This window comes from Argiope bruennichi, chromosome 7 (genome assembly GCF_947563725.1).
Source record: "Argiope bruennichi chromosome 7, qqArgBrue1.1, whole genome shotgun sequence".
In the NCBI taxonomy this organism is placed as follows: domain Eukaryota; kingdom Metazoa; phylum Arthropoda; class Arachnida; order Araneae; family Araneidae; genus Argiope; species Argiope bruennichi.
In genome coordinates this window covers 16,320,863-16,343,824 of record NC_079157.1, presented here as the reverse complement: position 1 = coordinate 16,343,824, position 22,962 = coordinate 16,320,863, and the positions used below count along the sequence as shown (strand labels likewise).

The 22,962-nt window shown below is 29.6% G+C and overlaps 1 protein-coding gene across 1 annotated transcript in view; it reads left to right on the top strand.

Annotated features, from left to right (window-relative positions):
• Positions 1–3,620: 3,620 nt before the first annotated feature.
• Positions 3,621–22,962, top strand: part of LOC129976021 (organic cation transporter protein-like) — a 75,385-nt gene continuing 56,043 nt past the window's right edge. The window contains exons 1-3 of the mRNA XM_056089353.1: positions 3,621–3,793; positions 16,151–16,437; positions 22,332–22,458. Coding sequence (XP_055945328.1) covers positions 3,719–3,793; positions 16,151–16,437; positions 22,332–22,458 — 489 coding nt within the window. The 5' untranslated portion in view covers positions 3,621–3,718. The remainder of the gene's footprint in view (positions 3,794–16,150; positions 16,438–22,331; positions 22,459–22,962) is intronic.

The following is a 22,962-nucleotide window of genomic DNA, read 5'->3' as shown; positions in this document are numbered from 1 at the left end:
GAGCATGATGGGATTTTGGTTAGAGGGTTTTGAATCTCGAAATCGCGTAAGCAATGAATAAAGCATAAATGGCAATTTTCATTTTCAATTTTTTTATTGGCTGGCAAAAAAGTTTTGGAACTCTCGTAAACCGGTTTAAACTGGTTAATGACTTAAATTAATTAAGACAAATAATAACGTAAAAAATAATAATGTTCTCACGTGATAACTTGAAATTTGCGATCGTAGATTTTCATTTTTTTTTATTATTTTATTTATTATTATTATTATTATTTGTCTTACCTAAAATTGTTCTGGAGTGATTAAAATTTTAAAATTGTTTAAATAAAAGTTTTTTTAATCTAGAAATATTTTAAGCTAAATCTTTAATTACAGTTGTGAAATATATTCTTTGAATACTTGCAAATTCGGATTATACGTTCGTGTTTACTGCAATTTCCTTAAAGGAAAAAAATACTGTTAAGTTGATATGAAATGAATAATAAATAACTTAATTAAAAATTTGATTTCCTATAATATTTTTTTTACTTATATTGTATTTAATTTTTGAGAAAAATAAATTATGTTTTAAGTATGAGATTATATGTTGCAAAATCGTTATATCTTGCAAATTTGGATTATACGTTTATGTTCACTGCAATTTCTATTTTAAAAAATACTGTTAAGTTGATCTGAAATGAACAATAAATAACTTAATTACAAATTTAATTTCCTATAACATTTTTTTTACTTATATTATTTTTGTATTCAATTATTGTGAAAAATAAATGATATTTTAAGTATGACTTTGTTGCAAAAACATTCCTTTTTGATATTAACAAAAGTTTAGCAATAACATTTTATTAGTTCTTTTCTGCTTTTAGAAATATTAAGCATTCTTGGAACTCTTCATGCCAAAATGTGAAATAAAAAATTAGCTCAAAGATATAGATTTCAACAATACTTTTTTTCCATTAAAACTTACCTTCATTCTTAATATCCAATCAAATATTTTTGTAAAAATTGATAATTTTACAAGTCCATACAGGAATAATAAGTAACATAAAAAAATGTTTCCCAATTTGTTAAAATATTGTGAGATCTACAAATATTCAACAATAAATAATATAAAAAATAAGGTATTTTACAATATTTTTAAAATATTGTGATATCTAGAAATATTCTTAATATTGATGCTAAGCCAATGTCCAGCTTGAAATTTCACATTTAGATAGTTGCTTTAAACATCTAGTATGGAAAGTGTGACAAAGGAGAAACCAACAGAAACACATGTCGAATAGAGCCCAGAGTCTCAAATAAAACAGAAGAAATTCTGATTATTTTGATACATGGTCGACAATTTCCTTGCAAACAATAACTTCTTCTATGGTGAAAAAGAATATCCAATGCATTACATTACAAAATTTCCTCTAAAATTACCTGGATTTCCGAAACGTAACAGAAAATAAAGCCACGATAACAAATAAACAAAAAAAAAACATCATTAGAAACAAATTCTCAAGAACCATAACTTGATTTTTGTGAAAAAGGGAATTTTCTTTTAGTGGAACACCAAAGATGGAATTCCTTTTAAACAGACTTTCGGGTCGAGCAATCTTAAATAAAATTTGATTACTATTATAGGGAAAATAATTGCTGTTATCAGAAGGTTGTTATTTTCCATTCGTCTAATCGCTAAAATTTTATCTTCAGGAATAAAAACACCAAGGATTCATTCAGATTAAAATCTACACACTTTATTTACACCTCGCGTCTTACAACAGTTCAATTGTACTCTTTTCAAACAGGAAATCCATTAGACATCCGCTCTCGCATGTGACTGAATTGCTTGCACATGCCCAAAGGTAAACAGGCGCATGGAGGAATTGGCTTCACCACAGTATCTATTAAGCAGGGTATGTTGAAATTCACTGACAGTTTTCAAAAATGTGCTATAGGAAAGTGGTTAAGAGAGAAAAAAAAAACAAATCTTGCAACAAATTAATGTGACAGGGCATAAAATTTATCACCCACAGTCTTTAGTTTTAGCTCAAAAAGCTGTTGATAGATGGCGATGTAGACAATAAGCATGTAAATAAATAATTGGAAATCACATCACTATTTTTCAGAAACTTTTTATCAAAGAATATTTACTTCTGTAATAGCCAGTGTCGTCGAAAAGTTCCGACTTTCCTATCCGCAACAATACCTGAATGTAGAATTGCTTTATTGTGCTCGTCTGCGGACACTTAGAGGCTTGAAATTGGCATTCTAAGCTTATTATTGTTGTAGTAATACTCTCCCCTAATCGGTGGAATTCCAACACAAGAAAAATCCTTTCCTCCAATGTCTAATTACACAAATGCAGCTTTTACAGTCTAAGCAGTAACCCCTTCTGAAGCTGCGTATTTTAATGATTTACATGGGGGAAAACTATAAAAGGGTATTGAGCGCCATCTATCGACAATTCTTGGAACTAAAACCAAAATTTGTGGGAGGAAAAATTTATGTCCTGTCACATAAATTTGGTGCAAGAATTTTTTTAAAAAATCCTTAATTGTAATGCATTTTCCCGCTATGCAATTTCAGGACACCCTGTATATTCTTACATCTTCACTGTTTCGTATAATTGTTTTGTTTTCTGTGTCATTTATTGTTATTGTGTGTTTTGAATGTGTATCTTTCATTTCTTCTTTATCTTTGCTATTTGTCTTTGCATTCAAAATATAAATAAAATTCGCATTTTCTCTCCAAATCGGAAGGGAGCAGTTTGGATCTAAATATTTTGCTAAACTATACAAAATAATTCTTCGCTGATCTAAACAACTATTGAGATGATAAAATAATTAACTAAAAAGTTCAGCTCTTCGATCTACTGTAATTAATTATATGAGATAGAAATAGTCCATAAAATATTTTAAGATCTATTGAATATCATTTTTGCTAACTCGATCCATTTGATAATAAATTAACTCAACTCTGTCCGATAGATGGCAGCACAGTCATAAGCGAACAAAAATACAAATGAATCTTAATCTACTGGATAATTAAGCAAATATCTTTGAAACGTATGCACATAATACGCGGAGAAAAAGTAATGATTCATTAAACACAATTATACAAAATTATGGAACAAACAGTTTCAAATGTGCATGTTTCTATTTATAAGGTAATTGAAATATACAGTAAACGAGACAAATAAAATTTAACATGTGATCTTAACACGAAGCCTAAGTCAATTTTGTTAAAAATTAAAAATGATACGCAGAAAATTCTACTTTCATTTGAGATTCTACTTTTAAAGTATTCAAATAATTATTTATGTTCGATAAAAAATGTCAACGTCATTTTTCCCTTAAGGTATGAGTTTAAAGAATCTGATAAGATATTTGACAGTCTGAAAAACTGCAAACAGTTCAAACTTTCTGCAGTAGTTTAAAAAAAATTGATGGATCGAAATTTGCTTCGTCATATTTCCTAATTACGTTGTTGTTGTTGTTTTTGCTGTTTGAGGCATGTTTTCATTAAGAATTCTTTTCTCTTGTAGACATTGTCTTTTGAAATGCAGGTATTTGTTTTTGTTGCCAAATTTGTTTGACAAAGAAAATTACTGGAATTTTCTTCAGTATGATAGAAGCTATGGAAAAAGTGGAACACAATTTTCAATCGCCAAACTAAATACGAATTTTAAAAATTAATAGTATTTTAGAAAATTAAATAATAAAGTGGCCAATAAGTAATGTTACTTTTTTTTTTTTTTAGAAAAATCAATTACTTTCTAGCAATGTCTGATAAAGAAGACAGAGAAGAGTTAGTAAGTAAAAGACTTGAGTTTTCTGCTTTTATAATTTTTGCACATTTAATTTGTTAGTATCTAGATATATTAATAGGATGCAAAATTTATTCCGCTTTTGAATATGGTTTTATAAAGTTATAAAATGTTGCCAAATTTCTGGCAATGTCTCCTCTTTTTTTACTATCATTTTTCAATTCCTACTATTAGCTCACACTCTCTCTCCTATATATATATATCTTGTTCAAATTTTCAATCGCTAAAAAATACTTTTTATTCATCCATTCAATTTCAAATACATTTTTTTAAAACTTGTAGTGGATGATAATACAGTTTTTTTTTCAAATATTAATTATACTTTCAAACTTATAACTTACAAATAATGACTCATATTTCGCAATCACCAACATTTAGAACAACGATGATTTTTCACTATTTTAAAGTAAATCGAATTCTAAAATTTGTTTTCTCAAGGTCAGATTTTTTTTTTTTTTTTTTTTTTTTTTGAAAAATTAGTGTAAACTGGTTTTAAATAATCACGTGACTATCAGCTTACGCATGCAGCGATATTCAGATAACGATAATTAGAATTTTTTTTAAGGCTCAAACTCGTTTGAGTTCAAAATTTTATCTCGAAAATTTAAAGAATTTTTTTTTTCGAAAATCCGTTTTAAACACACATATATATATATGTGTGTGTGTGTGTAATGATATTTTAAAATCTAATTTAAACTTAATTAATTTCCTAACTTTCAGTTTAATTTAGCTCATATCAACTTCATTCTAAAATATTTTCTTATTTCCTGATCCCATTCCACCTTTTTTTAATTAATTAATTCAACTGAAGCTTTGTAAAAATGCTTGGTGATTCCCACACTCCGAGTGAAGGGATAAAAAGTTGCTGGTCATAACAAATTCTTCTAAAAAATCCCTATACTTCCCTTGTTTGGTTCGAAATGCCCTATTAAATCCCTATTAAAATCTCTCAGTATATAATCACAGAGATAAAAATTTTCATTAACTTTTCCTCATTTCGTTCTTATGTCGTTCTGTGTTGATATGCTCGGCGCTTCTGATTAAACATAAATCATGTCTCCCGAAATGGAATAAAACGAAATATATATATATATATATATATATATATATATATATATATATATATATATATATATATATATATATATATATATATATATATATATATATATATATATATATATATCTTAATATATATAAATTACGTGTCACGTTGTTTGTCCGCGATGGACTCCTAAACTACTTAACCGATTTTAATCAAATTTGCACACCGTGTGCAGTTTGATCTAACTTAAAAGCTAGGATAGCCTTTTTTTGAATTTTTAATTAGAATTTTAATTATTAATTAAAAACTAACTTTCCCGCAAAAAAAATCTTTTCATTTTCCCCACCGCCAAATGAGTACGGCTTCAGTTTTTTTTTCTTTCCCAACAGTCATGAGGCTAGGCTTAAGATTTTTCGGCTGATTATTTGAAACGATTCTATTTATTTTCTTAATGTTTGATGCATTTAAAATTAAACATTGTTAATGAATCGATCTTTCAGATTCATTCTGAAGTACTTTTGAATTAAAATAAAACAGAATAAAGGAAATTAAAAATGTCTAATCTGCATAGCGTTACCCCAACTGGCGTAGAAAAACTCACGCATTTGCGTTAACGTAACTGGCGTTGAAAATTCACGCATGCGCATTGTGTTCTGATTGTTGACATGACAACCATTATCAACGAATGATTTAAATTATTTTTAGGTTAGTTGCATGTTTTTGTAATTAAAGTGTATTTATGTTAGTTATATATTTTTTGTATACGTTTATAGTTTTAAGTACATCGTTTTTTTTTTAGTTTTTTTTTAACCTGTTTTCAACCGATTATTTTAAACGATTCGTTTTATTTTCTTAGTGTTTGATGCATTTAAAATTAAACATTGTTAATGAATCGTTCTGGTCATAATGAATCCGAGAATATTTTGTGGACAAATTATTGAAATATTACATAAATTAGGAAAGATATTCTTTAGTGCCCATAAAGTTTAAACGCTCAGTGACTGTTTTCAGTAATCATATTACAAAAAAAAATGCTTTGTTTCAGTAAAAAATATTATTATATTAATTGCAGATTAATCCTTTCCACTTTAATTTATAGTATAAATTCTATGGGAACTAACAGAAAATGAGAGAGATACATATTAAGTTATGACTGAAGGCGTTTATAATATTATGAGAGAATTATATGACTATCAAAATTGGAAGTTTTAAAATATTTTGATGAAGAAGCTATTAAAGTAGGAATTGCATAAAATATTTAATTATTAAAATTTTAACGAACATTAAGATTGGCGAACCGGCTGGTCGCCAAAGGCGGCTAGTATATATATATATATATATATATATATATATATATATATATATATATATATATATATATATATATATAACCAAATTAGTAAAAGTACAAAGTTAATACAAGCAAAAAGAATCAAAAAAAGAAGAAAAACAGAAATTAAGAATCCGGCCTGAAGACTTTCTCAAAGGTCACCCTCATGCAGGGATTCAAACAAAGGATTTTTTCAGTGAGGGGTCTACTTTCATCCAACAATATTGACCCCTCGTGACCCGAAATTCTCCTGAAATTGAATGCAGACATTGGCAGATCTAAAGAACGAGGGATTTATTTTAACAAAACATTGGAAAAAGAAATAAAAATATTAAAAGAGAACTTTGCTATTATAGTAATAGATAAATCAGCAAATAATTTCTGTTTAATTTGTAGATTTTATTATAGAGAACTATTTATTAATGAATATAACTCTAATTCAACTTACATTTTAAAGAATACCGGGAAAAAAGAATTAGATAAAAGAAAGCTAGCTTTCGCGAAAAGAAACTAAAATTGAGACTTGCTCTTTAAGCTATCCTTATTTGTTTCCAACAGTAAAATTTCATATAAAAAAAACATTAAAATTTAGATTTGTGACTTGTAGCACTGGCAGTTATAATTATTATACGGGAAAACACTTCTTTAAATACTTCAAAATTATCCTCAATAAAATTAAAGATGAAGATAACTTTATAATTAATAGTAACACAGAAGTTTTGGATTTTTTAAAAGATAACAACTTTAATAAACTTAATACTTATGATTTTGAAAATTTATACACTAATATACCTCATGAAAATTAATAAATGCCTGTACTTTTAAATATAACGAATATTTAAATGAAGATATTATTACAAAAAATAACTGGCTAGAATTATGTAAATTTAATATTAACTAAAATTACGTTTTTACTGGAATTAATTTTTATGAACAAGTAAAGAACATTCCAATGGGACAGCTTTCTCAAGTGCTTTAGTCAATATTTTCCTACATTACTATAAGAAAAAAAGAAACACCGTGCAATAAACGGTTGGAGATATATTGATAACTTATTTTTGTTAAACTTAGATAATACTAATATTGTTACTAATTGTTATCCAAAAGATTTTCTAACTGAAACAAACGAAAATCAACTTAAAGCTACCTATCTGGATTTAAAGATCGAAATTTCTAATAGTAAAACATTAGTTGGTATCTACGATAAAAGGAATGAATTCAACTTTAATATAATTAAGCTTAATAATTACCCATCTAATCTAAACTCTAAAATTTTCAAACATTTAATTTTCTCACAATTTAACAGGATCAAAAGAGTTTGTAATAACAAAATTTCTTATATTGAAACAACAAATAATCTATTTAAAAACTTAACTACTTATGAATTTGTCAAAAACTTTTGCAATATAGAAGTTTTAATAAGAGAAGATTTGTCTTCTTTCTAATCTTTTTACACAATTAAAAATAAGCTTTCTGGTACATGTTAACATACTCAATAGATGGCGCTGAGACCCTCCAATTATTTATTACTTAGAATGACGAAGCGCTTTACGCAAGGGCAGTTATGGCTTGATGCCTTTTTATAGAAGTTTTACCTGCTACTGGTATGTCCTTTTATTTTTATTTTTAAAGATTTTTGGTTGTGAGTGTTCTTTTTATTATTATGTTATTGTAATTTTCTCTTAAATTGGTAGTTATAATTTATTGTTTTATTTCTGTGAAAACTGATTTATCTCTGGGACCTAAATTTCAGAGGATTTTCAGATCACGAGCTGTCAATATTGCTGGACGAAAGTCAGACCCCTCACAGAAAAAAAATCTCTTATTTAAATCCCTGCCTGAGTGTGACCCTTGAGAAAGTCTTCAGAAAGGATTCTTAATTTCTTCTTTTTTTGACTCTTTTTTTTATTCCTTTTTGCTTGTATTAACTTGCTATTTTTACTAATTTGGTTAAGTTCATCTCTGTTTTTGTAGTAGCAGCATTAGCGCTCTCTAAATACAATTGTATCTTTTTTTTGATTCAGAAATAATTTTTAGTTTCTTTAGTTTGTTTTAGGAATAAAATTTATTTGAAATTTCATAATGTTTGTATTTTCAACTATTTTTTATGCATATATATATACTGAAGACATTTGCGCCAAATTGTAAATTTTTGTTGATGGTAAGTTGCCAAATGTGCCAACTCTCTTTATCATTTTTTTTAATAAACCTAAAAGCGAAAAGTTAAATCGTTAAAAGCGATGATTCGCTACTTTTTTAATCGTATATTTTGTAGTTTTAAAAACCTCAAACCAAAACATGTTACATAATAAAAACATGAAGATAGCATTATTTGTTTGTTTTCCATCGTGACAAAAACATCGCGTGCTTAACTGCAGACGTCAGAAATTCAATCAAATAGCTGAAAAATGAAATAAAATATAACTTTCTGTCCACTGTTTTATTTCCAATCGCAATTTTGATGATTAAGGTAAACGTTATAATACGAGATCATGAATTAAAGTCTCAGCCTTTTATAACTGGAATATTAAAATTGGTTTAATTCAAACCATTGTTTACTGATTCTTTTGAAAGTACTCAAAAAATTTGTAAACAACCTTTGAGTTTCATTAATACTTTTTATCATATTTAAATATTAACTTGTACACAAAAATATATATGTTATATTTACACATTACAAGCGTACACATAATGTAATTTTGACATAAAAATAAATTAGAATTTTAAATTTATATCTGAGCAATAAAAAAACTCTTCTTTTGGTGTTCTTTTAGAAAATTAATCAGTGAAAATAATACTTCCATCTCCTTCTCACATACTTTCGCATGAAAATGTTATCCCTTTTACCAAGCGTAAATTCGGGGACCTTGTATAAGACTGTGAACATCAGAAGAACTCAGATTTTTATTTTCAGAGTTTCACTAATGTGAGGTGTATGCTTCGTAATATTGTAAATGAAGCTGGTATTTATATGTTAATCACATGCTATTGACGAACAATAATACGAATGATTCTATTACTGTTTCAAACAATTGGAGCCAAAATTTTGCACATGGAATCGAAACTGTAGAAGATCACGTATTTTATTCAGCTCCTTGCATGTAAGAGTGCAGACCGCAAATGGTAAACTCTTCCATAGATGTAATTCCAAATTTTATAGACTTCTATATTTTATTTGTTCAAACTTTGTGCTAAATTCTCTGTATCTGACTCCTTGTATTTTATAGATAAAATATTCTTTTCTACTTGGACTGATGAATTGGTAAACTTCCTACTAATGCATTTCGTTCAAAAGTTGACAGAAATCAATAAATTTGGTGCGCCAAATTTCATTTCAAAAGGTTTTTGAATTATCGTGCTTATTGACAGACAGAATTTATTCTAAACATATATTTTGGCGACACAAGGAGCTCTAAAACATGAAAATTCGTCTAAATCTCCAGCTCGAATATTTTGATGATTGCAATATGTTGTATATTTCGTATACCAAAAAGGTTTTAAAAAATTTAGAAAGGGGAAAAAAGAGGAAAACTTGGGAATATATAATTTTTATTTAAACCATGAAAATTTTTGTACAAATTTTATGTAAAATTTATTTTAGAAAACTTTTTTGACTGACGAATAAATGGTACTAGAGTCACTTTGATATCATTACATGTACTGAATATCTGAATTTAAGGATGAAAGAAAAAGTTTTTTTCAGTGTTATAAACAATATAAAATAGTATCTGTCGCATGAAAAACGGATTAAAAATCCCTTTTAGATGCACTCTGAAAGTTCCCCAAAATTTGTTTGCCGTTTTCCATAACGTTGTGTCAGATAGTGCCACAGAATGCTTGGTCTGCCGGAGCTAGATAATTTTAAATTATGTATTCCATCTATTTTTTTCGCATTCTATGATAAGGTTGATCTGTACGAAACAGATAATTTTAAAAGATATATTCCTTTCTTTCTTTTTTTTTTCTTTTTTTGAATTCTACGATAAATTTGATCTACTGAAAATAGATGATTTTAAACGATGTATTCTATCTAATTTTCCACATTCTACGATAAATTTAATCGACTGAAATAGGTTGTAAAAAATGTATTCCATCTATTTTTTCACATTCAACGATAAGTTTGATCTACAAAAAATAGATGATTTTGAAAAGTATTCCATCTATTTTTTCAACATTCTAAGATAAGTTTGATCTACTGGATTACTGATGATTTGAAACGATGTATTCCATCTAATTTTCCACATTCTACGATAAGTTTAATCTACTGAAATAGGTGTTTGTAAAAAATGTATTTCATCTATTTTTTCACATTAAATTATAAGTTTGATCTACAAGAAAGAGGTGATTTTGAAAGGTATTCCATCTAATTTGTCAACACTCTACGATACGTTTGATCTACTGGATTATTGTTGATTTTAAACGATGTATTCCATCTAATTTTCCACATTCTACGATAAGTTTGATCTACAAGAAAGAGGTGATTTTGAAAGGTATTCCATCTAATTTGTAAACACTCTACGATACGTTTGATCTACTGGATTATTGTTGATTTTAAAAGGTATTCCATCTAATTTGTCAACACTCTACGATACGTTTGATCTACTGGATTATTGTTGATTTTAAACGATGTATTCCATCTAATTTTTCACATTCTACGATAAGTTTAATCGACTGAAATAGGTGTTTGTAAAAAATATATTTCATCTATTTTTTCACATTAAATTATAAGTTTGATCTACAAGAAAGAGGTGATTTTGAAAGGTATTCCATCTAATTTGTCAACACTCTACGATAAGTTTGATCTACTGGATTATTGTTGATTTTAAACGATGTATTCCATCTAATTTTCCACATTCTACGATAAGTTTAATCTGCTGAAATAGGTGTTTGTAAAAAATGTTTTTCATCTATTTTTTCCCATTCAACGATAAGTTTGATCTAATAAGAAATAGATGATTTTGAAAGGTATTCCATCTATTTTGTCAACAGTCTACGATAAGTTTGATCTATTGGATTATTGGTGATTTTAAACAATGTATTCCATCTCATTTTTCGCATTCTAAGATAAGTTTGATCTACATGAAATAGATGATTTTAAATGATGTACGACATTTATTTTTTCTACATTCTACGACTCGTTTAATTTACAGAATTGATCATTGCAAAAAGTATTCTAAAATATATGTTGTCTTTTTTTTTTTTTTTTTTTTTGCAATCTAGAATAAATTTAATTTGTACATCGTGGCAAAATTCTTGATTTTTAATTTTTTGCTTAGTTACTGTATCAGTCAAATTCAAAATTAAAAATTCATTTGAATACTCTTAAGTATCAAAAATGGCCTTTGCATTCTTATGTACCTCCATCAGGGATTTACAAGTATTTGGACGAGATGCTACCGTATAAATAAATAAACTCTCGTTTTGCTGTTGACTCCGAGTTACTACTGCTCTGATGACAGCAGATGCCTTCAATCCAGGTAGCACAGCCTGTTGTACAGTATAACTGTAGTACAATTATACTGCAATATTAAATGATATTAATTAATATTCCACAATGTTATACAATATTGTACAGTATTTGTGTGCTACTAGGGAAAAACAGGTTTCAGCCATTGCAATGAATATGGCCTTTTCCATCGTTGTGTTTGAGATGCCCCTTTAAATCCTATTAGCTGCTTCACAACTGCAATCTTTCATTTCGAAAACTTAAGCATGGGAGGAAGGGGCAATACTGATATGATTTACGCTTTTAGCACACATATAAGGCAATATTTATAACTTTGTGGAATATTGATTAAATAACGTCGCACAATATTGTACAATATTCTGTACCAAGGACATGGAGTTTTGAAAACTTTAAGCCTGGAAGGAAGGAGTAATACTGATATGATTTACTCTTTTAGCACACATATAATGCAATATTGTATAACATTGTGGAATATTGATTAAATAACGTCGCACAATATTGCGCTATATTCTGTGCCAAGGACATGGAGTTTTGAAAACTTTAAGCGTGGAAGTAAGGAGTAATACTGATATGATTTACGCTTTTAGCACACATATAATGCAATATTATTTAACATTTTGGAATATTGATTAAATAACGTCGCACAATATTGCGCGATATTCTGTGCCAAGGACATGGAGTTTTGAAAACTTAGGATTAAACATTTTATTTTAAAAAAAGGAATTATTTGTAAGTGTAGTTCCTTTCATTTAAGCAACTGCTATGTAGAAAGGTTTTTTTTCAACAAATAATAATTTTAGCGGTGTCAGTATCTACCAACTTGGTATATGTAAAAGGCATCCTGCCGATTTCATTTTATAAATTATTGGACTTATTGCTATGGAAAAACGGACTTAATAATTAGGGATGACGAATATTTTATGAGCGGTTATATATAACCGATATCATAAAGTCATATAACCGATATCATAAATACCAGTGATCAATAATTTTCAAAGAGGGGTGTGATTGATCTTACTTGATACGATCTTACTGGTGATATTTCGATTACAGGTTTTGGATCACGATAGAAAGTAACAATCGATACGACTGCCCAATGGAAGCTCTCGAACAAAACAGAAAAGGAGAAATCTGTGAATGGATTGAAAAGTGAACGGGCCGGTTATTGGAATTATCGTATCATTGAATTGCATATCATTGAAATTTATCGGAGCGGTGACTTCACTGGAAAGTGTGAAGTCTCCACTCCACTTCATGAGAGTAACCTTGACTTTCCGATATTCGCATTTGATGATGCACTATTCCATATAAATCCTTTTTAATTGCTTGTGACATGACTTTACATATACTCCGTTTACTTCTGGCGCCATCTATTGGTAGAATATAGAACTAAAGTAAACATTTTTAAGAAATGACATATATATTTAATTCAAATTTTTCAGAAAATGGTTTACTCCAATAAAGAAATTAAATAAATAGTTTTGAAAAAAAATCAAATTTAAAAAGTAAGCTGAAATAGATAAATTAATTCAATCACACTTTACTTAAATTAATAAATTAAGTATTAATTACAATTAATAAATTTTATATTTAATATTAAGTAATAATTTTTAATTAATAATATGATTGAAATAACAGATATTTGTAACAAATATTTAAAAATAACAATAGCAAAATTATTTGTTATTCAAAAAATCGGGGATTATGCATCTCTAATAATAATCAAAGTGCAATAAGTGATTATAATGTGACATTAATTTGCTTCCTAATTCTGAGACTATAAACAGCGAATCTCTATATGAAATTCTCTATCTCTTGTTATTTAAAAATATCTGCTATGTAAGACTTCAAAAATATAATTATCTTTTGCCAATAACAATCCTGTATGGAATTATTTTACGGCTCAATTCGTTATTTGTAGAATGATTCGATTTCATAGCTTATTATAAAATGATAAAAGATTAATAAAAGAAAATTCAGCTTTTATTTAGTAAAAAAATGGAATCAACCATTTCAAGAAGGATGTAAGTGTCGAGAAAAAATTAAAACACTCTATCCGAACAACTGATGTTTCATTGTAATTGGACTCGTATTTCGAAATTCCGTGAATGTTGCATCGTATTTTGCATTTTCACTGCTGTCATTCTATTACGTAATTTCCCTGGTTCTTTTTAATAACTTAAAAAGTTTATCAGAAAGATTTCCGTGCCATTTAAAGTATTCATTCCATTAAGCCAATCTGAAAATCGAAATATATTTTCTCTGATTATTAGAGTATTTTCAAGTGTATATTTCAAGTGAAGTGGAAATCCTACTATGATTTATTGATTTTCAAAAGCACGTGCTTGAACCTTTTGATGGAGAGTTTTAATTTCATCATAGCATTTAAAAACAATGTTTCAGGTAGAGTAACCAACTGAATTAAAAATATTATCAAAGTTAAATGAAATATTGTACGAAAACGAAATTTATATAATTAGAAAGGGAATTGTTTTAGTTTTAATACAAAGTACTAATTGTAATATATAATACAATAATTGTAATAGATAATACAAAATTGTAATAGATAACACAATGCTTGTAATAAATAATACGGTAATTGTAATAGATAATACAATAATTGTAATAGATAAGGCAAAATTGTAATAGACAATACAATAATTGTAATAAATAATACAATAATTGTAATAGATAATACAATAATTGTAATAGATAATACAAAATTGTAATAGATAATACAAAATTGTAGTAGATAATACAATAATTGTAAAAGATAATACAATAATTGTAAAAGATAATACAAAATTGTAATAGATAACACAATGATTGTAATACATAATACAATAATTGTAATAGATAATACAATAATTGTAACAAATAATTGTAATAGACAATACAATAATTGTAATAAATAATACAATAATTGTAATAGATAATACAGTAATAGTAATAAATAATACAATAATTGTAATAGATAATACAAAAAAGCATTCCTATAAGATAATTTTTTTGAAAGATATGAGTATTAAAATCCGTAAGTAGGTCATCAAAAATTTTCATAATTTTTTTCAAAACCTGCATTATATTAAAACTACTCAGAATGGAAAAATATGGCAAATCTTCAAATAATATTCATCAATAGTGGAAGAAATTTCCAGAATTAAATAACAGAAGTAACTATGAAAATAATCTGTGATATATTTCGAAAATGAACTGATTTTTTTAAAAATAGGTTTAAATATATTTTTTAACTTATGAAAAATAGAAGAAACATTATTTAGCAAAAAATAGAAAATATTAAAAATATAATTTATAATGTAAGCACCATTTATACTGAAATAATTTCGAAATTATCTTTTAGAAATATTAAAATTTTATTAAACTTGGAACAGTGATTGGAATTATATAACTCTTTGACAGCTTTTCGTTAATATTTTAAATATTCTAATGTAATTACAAAGCTAAGTCTAATAATAAATTTGGCGAATAATCGAAAAAAATCAAGTTTGGCGATGATATCACGATTTGAGTCTAACCACTTATTACCATATAATATTTACAAACTAATTACTCACTTTAGAAAATATCTTTAAAAAATAATTAAAGTATCTGAAATTATTATACAAACGTGCATATATTTCATTGAAATCATAAATAAAAAATGTATAGTACCTTAATATTTTATTTAAAATTAATGGAATTAATGGAAATGTTAAGAAAAACTTTAAATTATTGAAGAATAGTAATTAAAATGTGTTGTAAGATTAATCTGACTAAAAGGAGACTCATCTTACAAACGTCATTGAATCACATGACCGGAACAGCCAATCATGTTCAAGATGAAAAACCTGGAGTCGAAAGATATAGTCGCTTGTTGTTTAAATTTCACTGCAACAGTTGAATGTTTTTCTTAAAAATTGAGCAAAAAAGGTTTTTTAATTTTTTTTTTAAATCCAGGGAAAATCTGAATGGTAAAATTAAGCTGATATCATTAAAAAGTAAATTTTTTTTTTCATTTTAAGACGGCATAAATATTATTTTTGTGCAATATTATTTTTTGAAACAATGGAAAGAAATTCTAAAAATTTCGCTTATTTTTTTACTAAAAAAAAATTCTACTCATTTTTTAAAAAAAGAATTGTTTTGAGGTTTATATTTCTGCTAGCTAAAATACATGTGTTTCCAAATATGATAGTTGAAGAAGAAACCATTTGATGTTTATAACGCCACCACACACAATCTTTTTTATTATTTGTATAGGTAAACAGTATATACTGCATATCTTCATACCTAAGTAAAATGTCATGAGAATATCTTATTCATTTTTATGTAAAGCGGAAATATTTCTTGTATTTTTTAGGATATATATCATCGTATTCTTATTCATTAATTATATATGTAAAATATTTATGCACTATTTTTTCATAACCTATGTAAAAAGTTAGAAGAATACCTTTTTAATTTTTATCCAAAACAGAAATAATAATTTTGTTTTTTCAGGATCAATTTCATTCCATTCAAATCACAAAGAATCTTCGAAAAAATTTAAAAGAAGAGCCTCTTCAGAAGAATGAAGATATCTTAGATATCATAGGCCACGATGGAGTGTGGCAAAGATGGATCTTCCTTTGGATGATCTTTTCAACCATTCCCATCGCACAAAACTACATGGCAATGTCCTTTTACGCACCCAGTCAGGATTTCTGGTGCTCTAGATCTGAAGGTTCCGACTTTACAGAAGAAGAGTGGGAAAATACATCTCTGCCGGGAGAAAAGCATTGTTTCAGGTAAAGTGATGAAACCTCATCTGTTTGGTTCACTTTCGTCTCGACAGGATAAATTTAAGAAATCTAATTAAAATCAGCGAAAGTGATTTTCCCGCATACATCTATAAAGATCTTATCTCCCTTTCTATGTATGTATATATATGTAATGATATTTTAACATCTAATTTAATCCAAATTAATTTCCTAAATTTTTCGCCTAATTCGGCCCATGTCGAGGTCATTCCAAAGTGTTCTCTTGTTTCCTGATCCCATTCCACGTATGAAGCTGTATAAAAATTACTGCGCAATCAGTTCTACGTATCAAATGAAAATGATCCCTCCGTTGCCCTTGTCAAAGGTCAACACGTGTATTCAATCGCCACGCGGCCGGAAATCCCATATTATATAAGACTAGTGATCATTTGTTTCGCTCCTTCCCCTTCTTACTTCTGCTTTTGTACCGCGCGGTGGCGGACGTGGCTTGTCCGCGTCTCTGCGCGTAAATAATTATGCTTTCCCGGAATGGATATTAAAATGAATTTAAAAATGTAAATTGTCTCTTCAATGTCTTCGAACCTGCATTCTGCTTCAACCAAAATAAACTGACATATATTTATATATATGCGGAGTAAGGGAGATATATAGATTTTAAAACGATATATAGATTTTTAACGTAAATCTAGCAATTTTATCTTATAACATAAAACGAAAAATTCTTATATATGTGTAAATATATTTCGTGTGTCTTTGTATTTGTATCAAATTGTATATTTGTATCAATTTGTATATTTGTATCAAATTTGTATATTTGTATCAAATTTGTATGAATTGTATATTTGTACAATTTGTATCAAATTGTATATTTAGATAAGGTTTTGCTTTTTAAGTTTATCTGTCTTTTCTAAAAAACTCGATTTTACACACATTTGAAGCTCCATTAGTCTGAAAGATATTTTAAATGTTCTTTTAAAGGAAGAATATGGAGTAGAAGTTGTCAACACATTCATTTTTTAAAGTCTCAATATTGACATGCTGGTTACCTGGGATTTCAGCATTCTTCGTTTCTTTCGAAAAATTTGATCAACTTCTGAGGCGACCCCCTCCCCCATTGTGTCCCTCAACGGAGAGGAAGACTTAGAGTTGAATGATTTTTCATTCTTTCCCAGAACTGAAGAACTGGATGGAATGCCAAAATGCTAATTCCATACTAATGTGGAATTTTAGGAGAATATTAAATTTCATCTGACAATACTAGCGGCAACAGTTGTCGAAAATAGTATAGAAAAAAGGAACCTCTGATATTACCAATCCCCGTATGTTTCTCGATGATTATGTCGAAAAGTAACTATGCTTGTACATAACTTTTGGTTAAAAAAAATTGCTCTTTTCATTTGGCATTTTTCATATTTTATCGGATCTTTAAAATTAACAGTATATATATATATATATATATATACTGTTAATTTCAATTTAATTAATTTCCAAGGTTTTATCTTAATTTAGCCCATATTAAATTGATTCTAAAATATTCTCTTATTTCGTGATCCAATTCCGTTGTCTCTACTTAATTAATTCAAGAGAAGCTATGTAAAATTGCAGAATCGGCTAAAAGCCTGACTTTCCCACACTCCGACTGAAGGGACAAAATACCGCTGACGAGACACATTCTTCTTTAAAAAGATCTCCGTGTTTCCCCTGCTTCTTCGACGCGTGTAACGAAAATCCCTATCGAAATCTTAATAATATATAAGCACTGTAAAGAAATATTTTCCCTATCAAAATCATAGGTTATATATGACCAGGGATAAAATGTTCAAGAGCTTTTTCCTCATTCCTTTCTGTGTCGTTCTGTGTGCTCGTCGCTTGTACATATGCCTGCTAATCCAAAATGAAATAAAACGACGTCACAAAAATTAAAAGTATCTTCACTGTCTTCAAAACTGCATCATGCTTCACATAAAATAATGCTTACACACACAAACACATATATATATATATATATATATATATATGTGTGTGTGTGTGTGTGTGCATTGTATGTATAAGTATGCTATAAGTATGTATCAAATTTGTAATATTGCTTGCTTGTGCAGCCAGTTTTCTGATAAGAAAGAGAAATTCTCAGATAACTCTAAAGTATGGTGAATGGATACCAAGTCAATGATGACAAATTTGATGATTTTGACAACAGAAATGAAGGAACCCGAATATTCCAGAAACTTGGCAATAGCTCTATCAGGGCTCCAGTTCTTGAACATTTAATCTTCTGTCACAGAAGCTGAAGAAATCAGATTCTAATCAAAATACATCAATAAATAAATGAAATCTCTCTTTGGAATGCGCTATAAAGCATCGTTATCTGTTATGGGGTCTATTGGACTTTTTATCGTACACCCACCATTTTTTTTTTTTTTTTTTGCGTAACAATATGTAATTAGACTTCTTGCTAATCCATTCTGATTCAGTATTTTAAAACACACGTCACGTAATCCAAAAATGTTTTTTATCTCCATTTTATTGTGTGATTTTAATACCTGGCTGATTGTTCCTCTTTTGATATTTTTTTTGATATTTTGATATCAGAGTACGTTATTTATTCCGTTTCCAACTGAAGAATTTGTTCTCAGTTCCCTGTTCAGAAAAATAGAATATGCATTTTGGAGCATTTCCTGTGGATTATTGTGTATAAAATTAAAAATACATCTACATAACAATTTTTATTCATATAGTTTTTTTTGCGCGCGTATAAAAATCACGTTCAAGTAGACAGATATATGACAATTTACAGACAGTCATTTTTAATGCATTTAATCCAAAATTTAATCTTGATGTAATATTAAAAGGCATTAGATTCAATTCATCGTACATGTTGCTATCTCTTAGTATTATGTTTGCAAGAGTGCGGTTAGACAGTTAAACAAACTTCATGCGGTTTGATTTCCCCAAAAAGATGAATTACTCCCGGAATCTGTTGACAAAATATATTTTTAATTTAGATATCATTAACTAAATTCCTTTCTTTAGAATTTTTAAATGCTTATTCCCTCATATATAAAGTTTAGAGTAAGAACTGTAACCGTCAAAAAATAGGATATCAAGTTTTTGTCGAATCTCTTGTTTCAAATCTAAAGTTTTTTTTTAAAAAAAGTCATTGTATTGTGGTGAATAGCATATAATCCAGTTAACAACTACGCTGCACGAGCAATTGCTTTTGTATCCTGGTTATTTTACTGGACTGCGAACCACAAGATCCCGGGTTCTATCCTCACGCATCTCAAATCGCTACATTGGTGACCTCGGACGATGAACCTTCAGCCTTCGTACAGTTGTTGTAGTGCCATCTACTCGCAACCAAAGTCGCCAGACTCACCTGGCGCAGCAGCAGCAACCACTCACCCACAAACACTCGTCATAACGCTTGGAGCTACTCAACTGGATGCAGGCCCATTAGACAACAGTTAAATACATCACCACTCAACAGCCATATCGTTCGTCTCACCTCCGATTCACTGGAGGGAGAGTTTGTGGTGAATAGCATATAATCCAGTTAATAAATACGCTGCACGAGCAATTGCTTTTGTATCCGGATTATGTTACTGGACTGCGAACCACAAGGTACCAGGTTCTATCCTCGCGCATCATAATCCCTTAAAATATCATCACATAATGTCTTTTAATGTCTTTTTTTGACGCTATAGTTCCAAAATACTTTGAGTTGGACGGCTGAAATTTGATCTACGGAATTGCGAACAAATTTAAAGGTTTCTATAAAAATTTGAACGAAATCCATTCGCATGAAGTCTGTTCGAGTACAAGGGGACCTGCACACAAAGGACTGGGCAGATAAAACTAGATACACAAGTTTAGCACCTAAAACATAAATATACTTGTCAAAATTTGAATTAAATCTGTGTAACGGTTGATCGTAAGTCGTTTTGCACTTTCACATGCAGATATAATTCATAAATGTGTTGACAATGCAATCAATGAAATTCGGTATGTTATCTTGAAACAAAAGTGTTGTTTTATGTCTAATATGGGTGTCAATTCGCCGACAAAAAGGTTTCCAAAAATGTATATGCTCGCAAGATATTCAGGGAAATATGATAGATTCAAACCATTTGACTTTATTTCTCAATTATTGTTCTCCGACGTCTTGCAAGGATTGCGACCTTACCCAATGTCCACAATTTTATGGAGAGGGAAGGTTGTAAGACCTATATTGGGGAGTATGCGAGAAAGTTATTGGGAGACTACTCCCATTAGTTTAGTTATCCTATTCAAAAACAAAATAATGGCCTTGATAGCCTGGTTGGTAGGGCGTTGGATTCGCGTCCCTTGGACTGCGAGTTCAAACCCCGCCGGCCGAAAATTCCCCGGGTGCTTGGTGGCTGACGCGCGTTAAATCTGTCGTTGTCACAAAGTCCTCCATGTCGAGAGTAACACCACTAGGAGTGCTGGGTCAGGGATGATCGTTCTCTGATTCGGGTCTAATTTACGATCTGTGGCTTGAGTGAATGAAAATGCATGAATGAAGTCCGCTCCGTGAAAGGGGTTGTGACGTATGTGTAGCTAAGTCGTTCTGTTGGCACTAGATGGCGCTACTTAAAAAACAAGAGGCGTACCCTTGGCTTAAACCACAAATGACTTCTTAAAGTCAGTGGGCTTGACTAGAAAAGAACCATTAGAAACAACGACAACATAGGCAGAATAATGGAGAATCAAATCCAGTGAAAATGGTCTCCCCCAAACTTTCTCGCGCACTCTAATAAATGTGTCTTACCAGAGAACGCCTTACATAGCAATGGCTTATAATAATTACAAAATATTAACTTTAGGCACGAATTTAGCATTTTTACTGAATCTATCGTGTCATTCTTGGCGAGGTATTTGGCGATAAATCTCGAGCAGTATTAATAATATCCAAAAATCGAATTTATGGTTTAGGCATGTTCTTCTTAAGCGATTGAAGCAAAAATCCAATACAAAATTGCACCTGTAGTCACAAAATTCAATATCAAATTTGATATACTACGTTATTGAATTATCCAGTTCAGAAAGACAGACACACAACTCGTGGTTGGATTTGGTTAAAATTTTGACAAGCGTCTATATTACAGATGTTACATTTGTGTTATTGTTTCTTATGGCACTTGCCACGGACAAGCCCGCTGTTACGAAGACAGCGATTTAAGCCGGAGGGGGAGCGTCTCTTGTTTTTATAGTAGCACCAACTAAGGCAAGAGTACGACTTTGCTACTCACGCATCACTCATTCGCTTGCACAACCCCTTTTTACAGGAGAGTACATTCATTCATCTCACAGATAGAACAACGGAAGAACAACCATGCCCAAACCGGGACGCCCAGATCACGGGGAAGACGCGCTACCCCTATGCCAGGACGCTGGCGTTACATTTGTGTACCGAATTATATCGAATTTCACTCAAAATTTTACAGAAATCTGAAAACTCGATGTAAAGACCATATACAAACTTCCAACTTAAAGTGTTTTTCAGTTATCCTTGTCACAGAAAGACTGACTGACGGACATTTTTTTAAAAATTTGTTTTCGGAACTCAGGGAGATTCGTAAAAATTTTGTGTTCGAATTTTTTGGCGATAACTGTATTTTCTCTATCCTACATATACGAGAAAGTACAAACAAACATAATTTCAAAAATATAGGGAGTTTTGGAAAGTGGAAATTCATTCAATATGGTGAGTATTTAGATTATAATAATATTTACCTCTTTGTATACCTCACTACAAGAGAAAGTATTAAAAGATGTGATCCAGTATCACCCGTATTTCTAATACCCTGTTATTAACTAATAAAGAAATAAAGCAAATATATTCTACAACTAAAAAAATTTTCAGCAATGCGCATTAATAAAATTTTATGCTTTCCTTTCAGATTCAAGAACCAAAGCGCGTCATTCTTCATGGGATGCAACGGCACAATCTTATTGAATAGTGATGTGATTGAATGTGACAACTGGGAATATGACACATCGTTTTATTCGTCCACTGTTTTGAGTCAGGTGTGATCATTCTTAAGTCCTGTCAATGCTCAGATTTAGGTTTACTTATAAATCAACTGTATTTATTGTTACTCAGCCTTTAAACATTCTAATAGGGCCGCGGTGGCCTGGTGGTAAGGTCTCGACTTCGGAACCAGAGGGTTCCAGGTTCGAGACCCGATTCCACCGAAGAACCGTCGTGTAAGGGGGTCTGTTGCACGTTAAATCCGTCATGGCCAAACGTCCTCCCTCTGGTGTGGAGAGGGGAGTGCCAGCTCGGGTGTCGTCCTCGTCATCTGACCGCAGTTCAAATTGACGAGGTCCGTCTCAAAATAGCCCTAGTGTTGCTTTAAAACGGGACGTTAATATAACTAAACCAAACCAAACTTAAACATTCTAATTATGGTGATAACTAAAATACTGGAGAAGAAATGCTTTACCAAAGGGTAAGTCATATCACTGACTCTCCAACCCGTCCGAAGGCACACAGATAATAAACACTGAATGACCAGACCGCTGCAACAG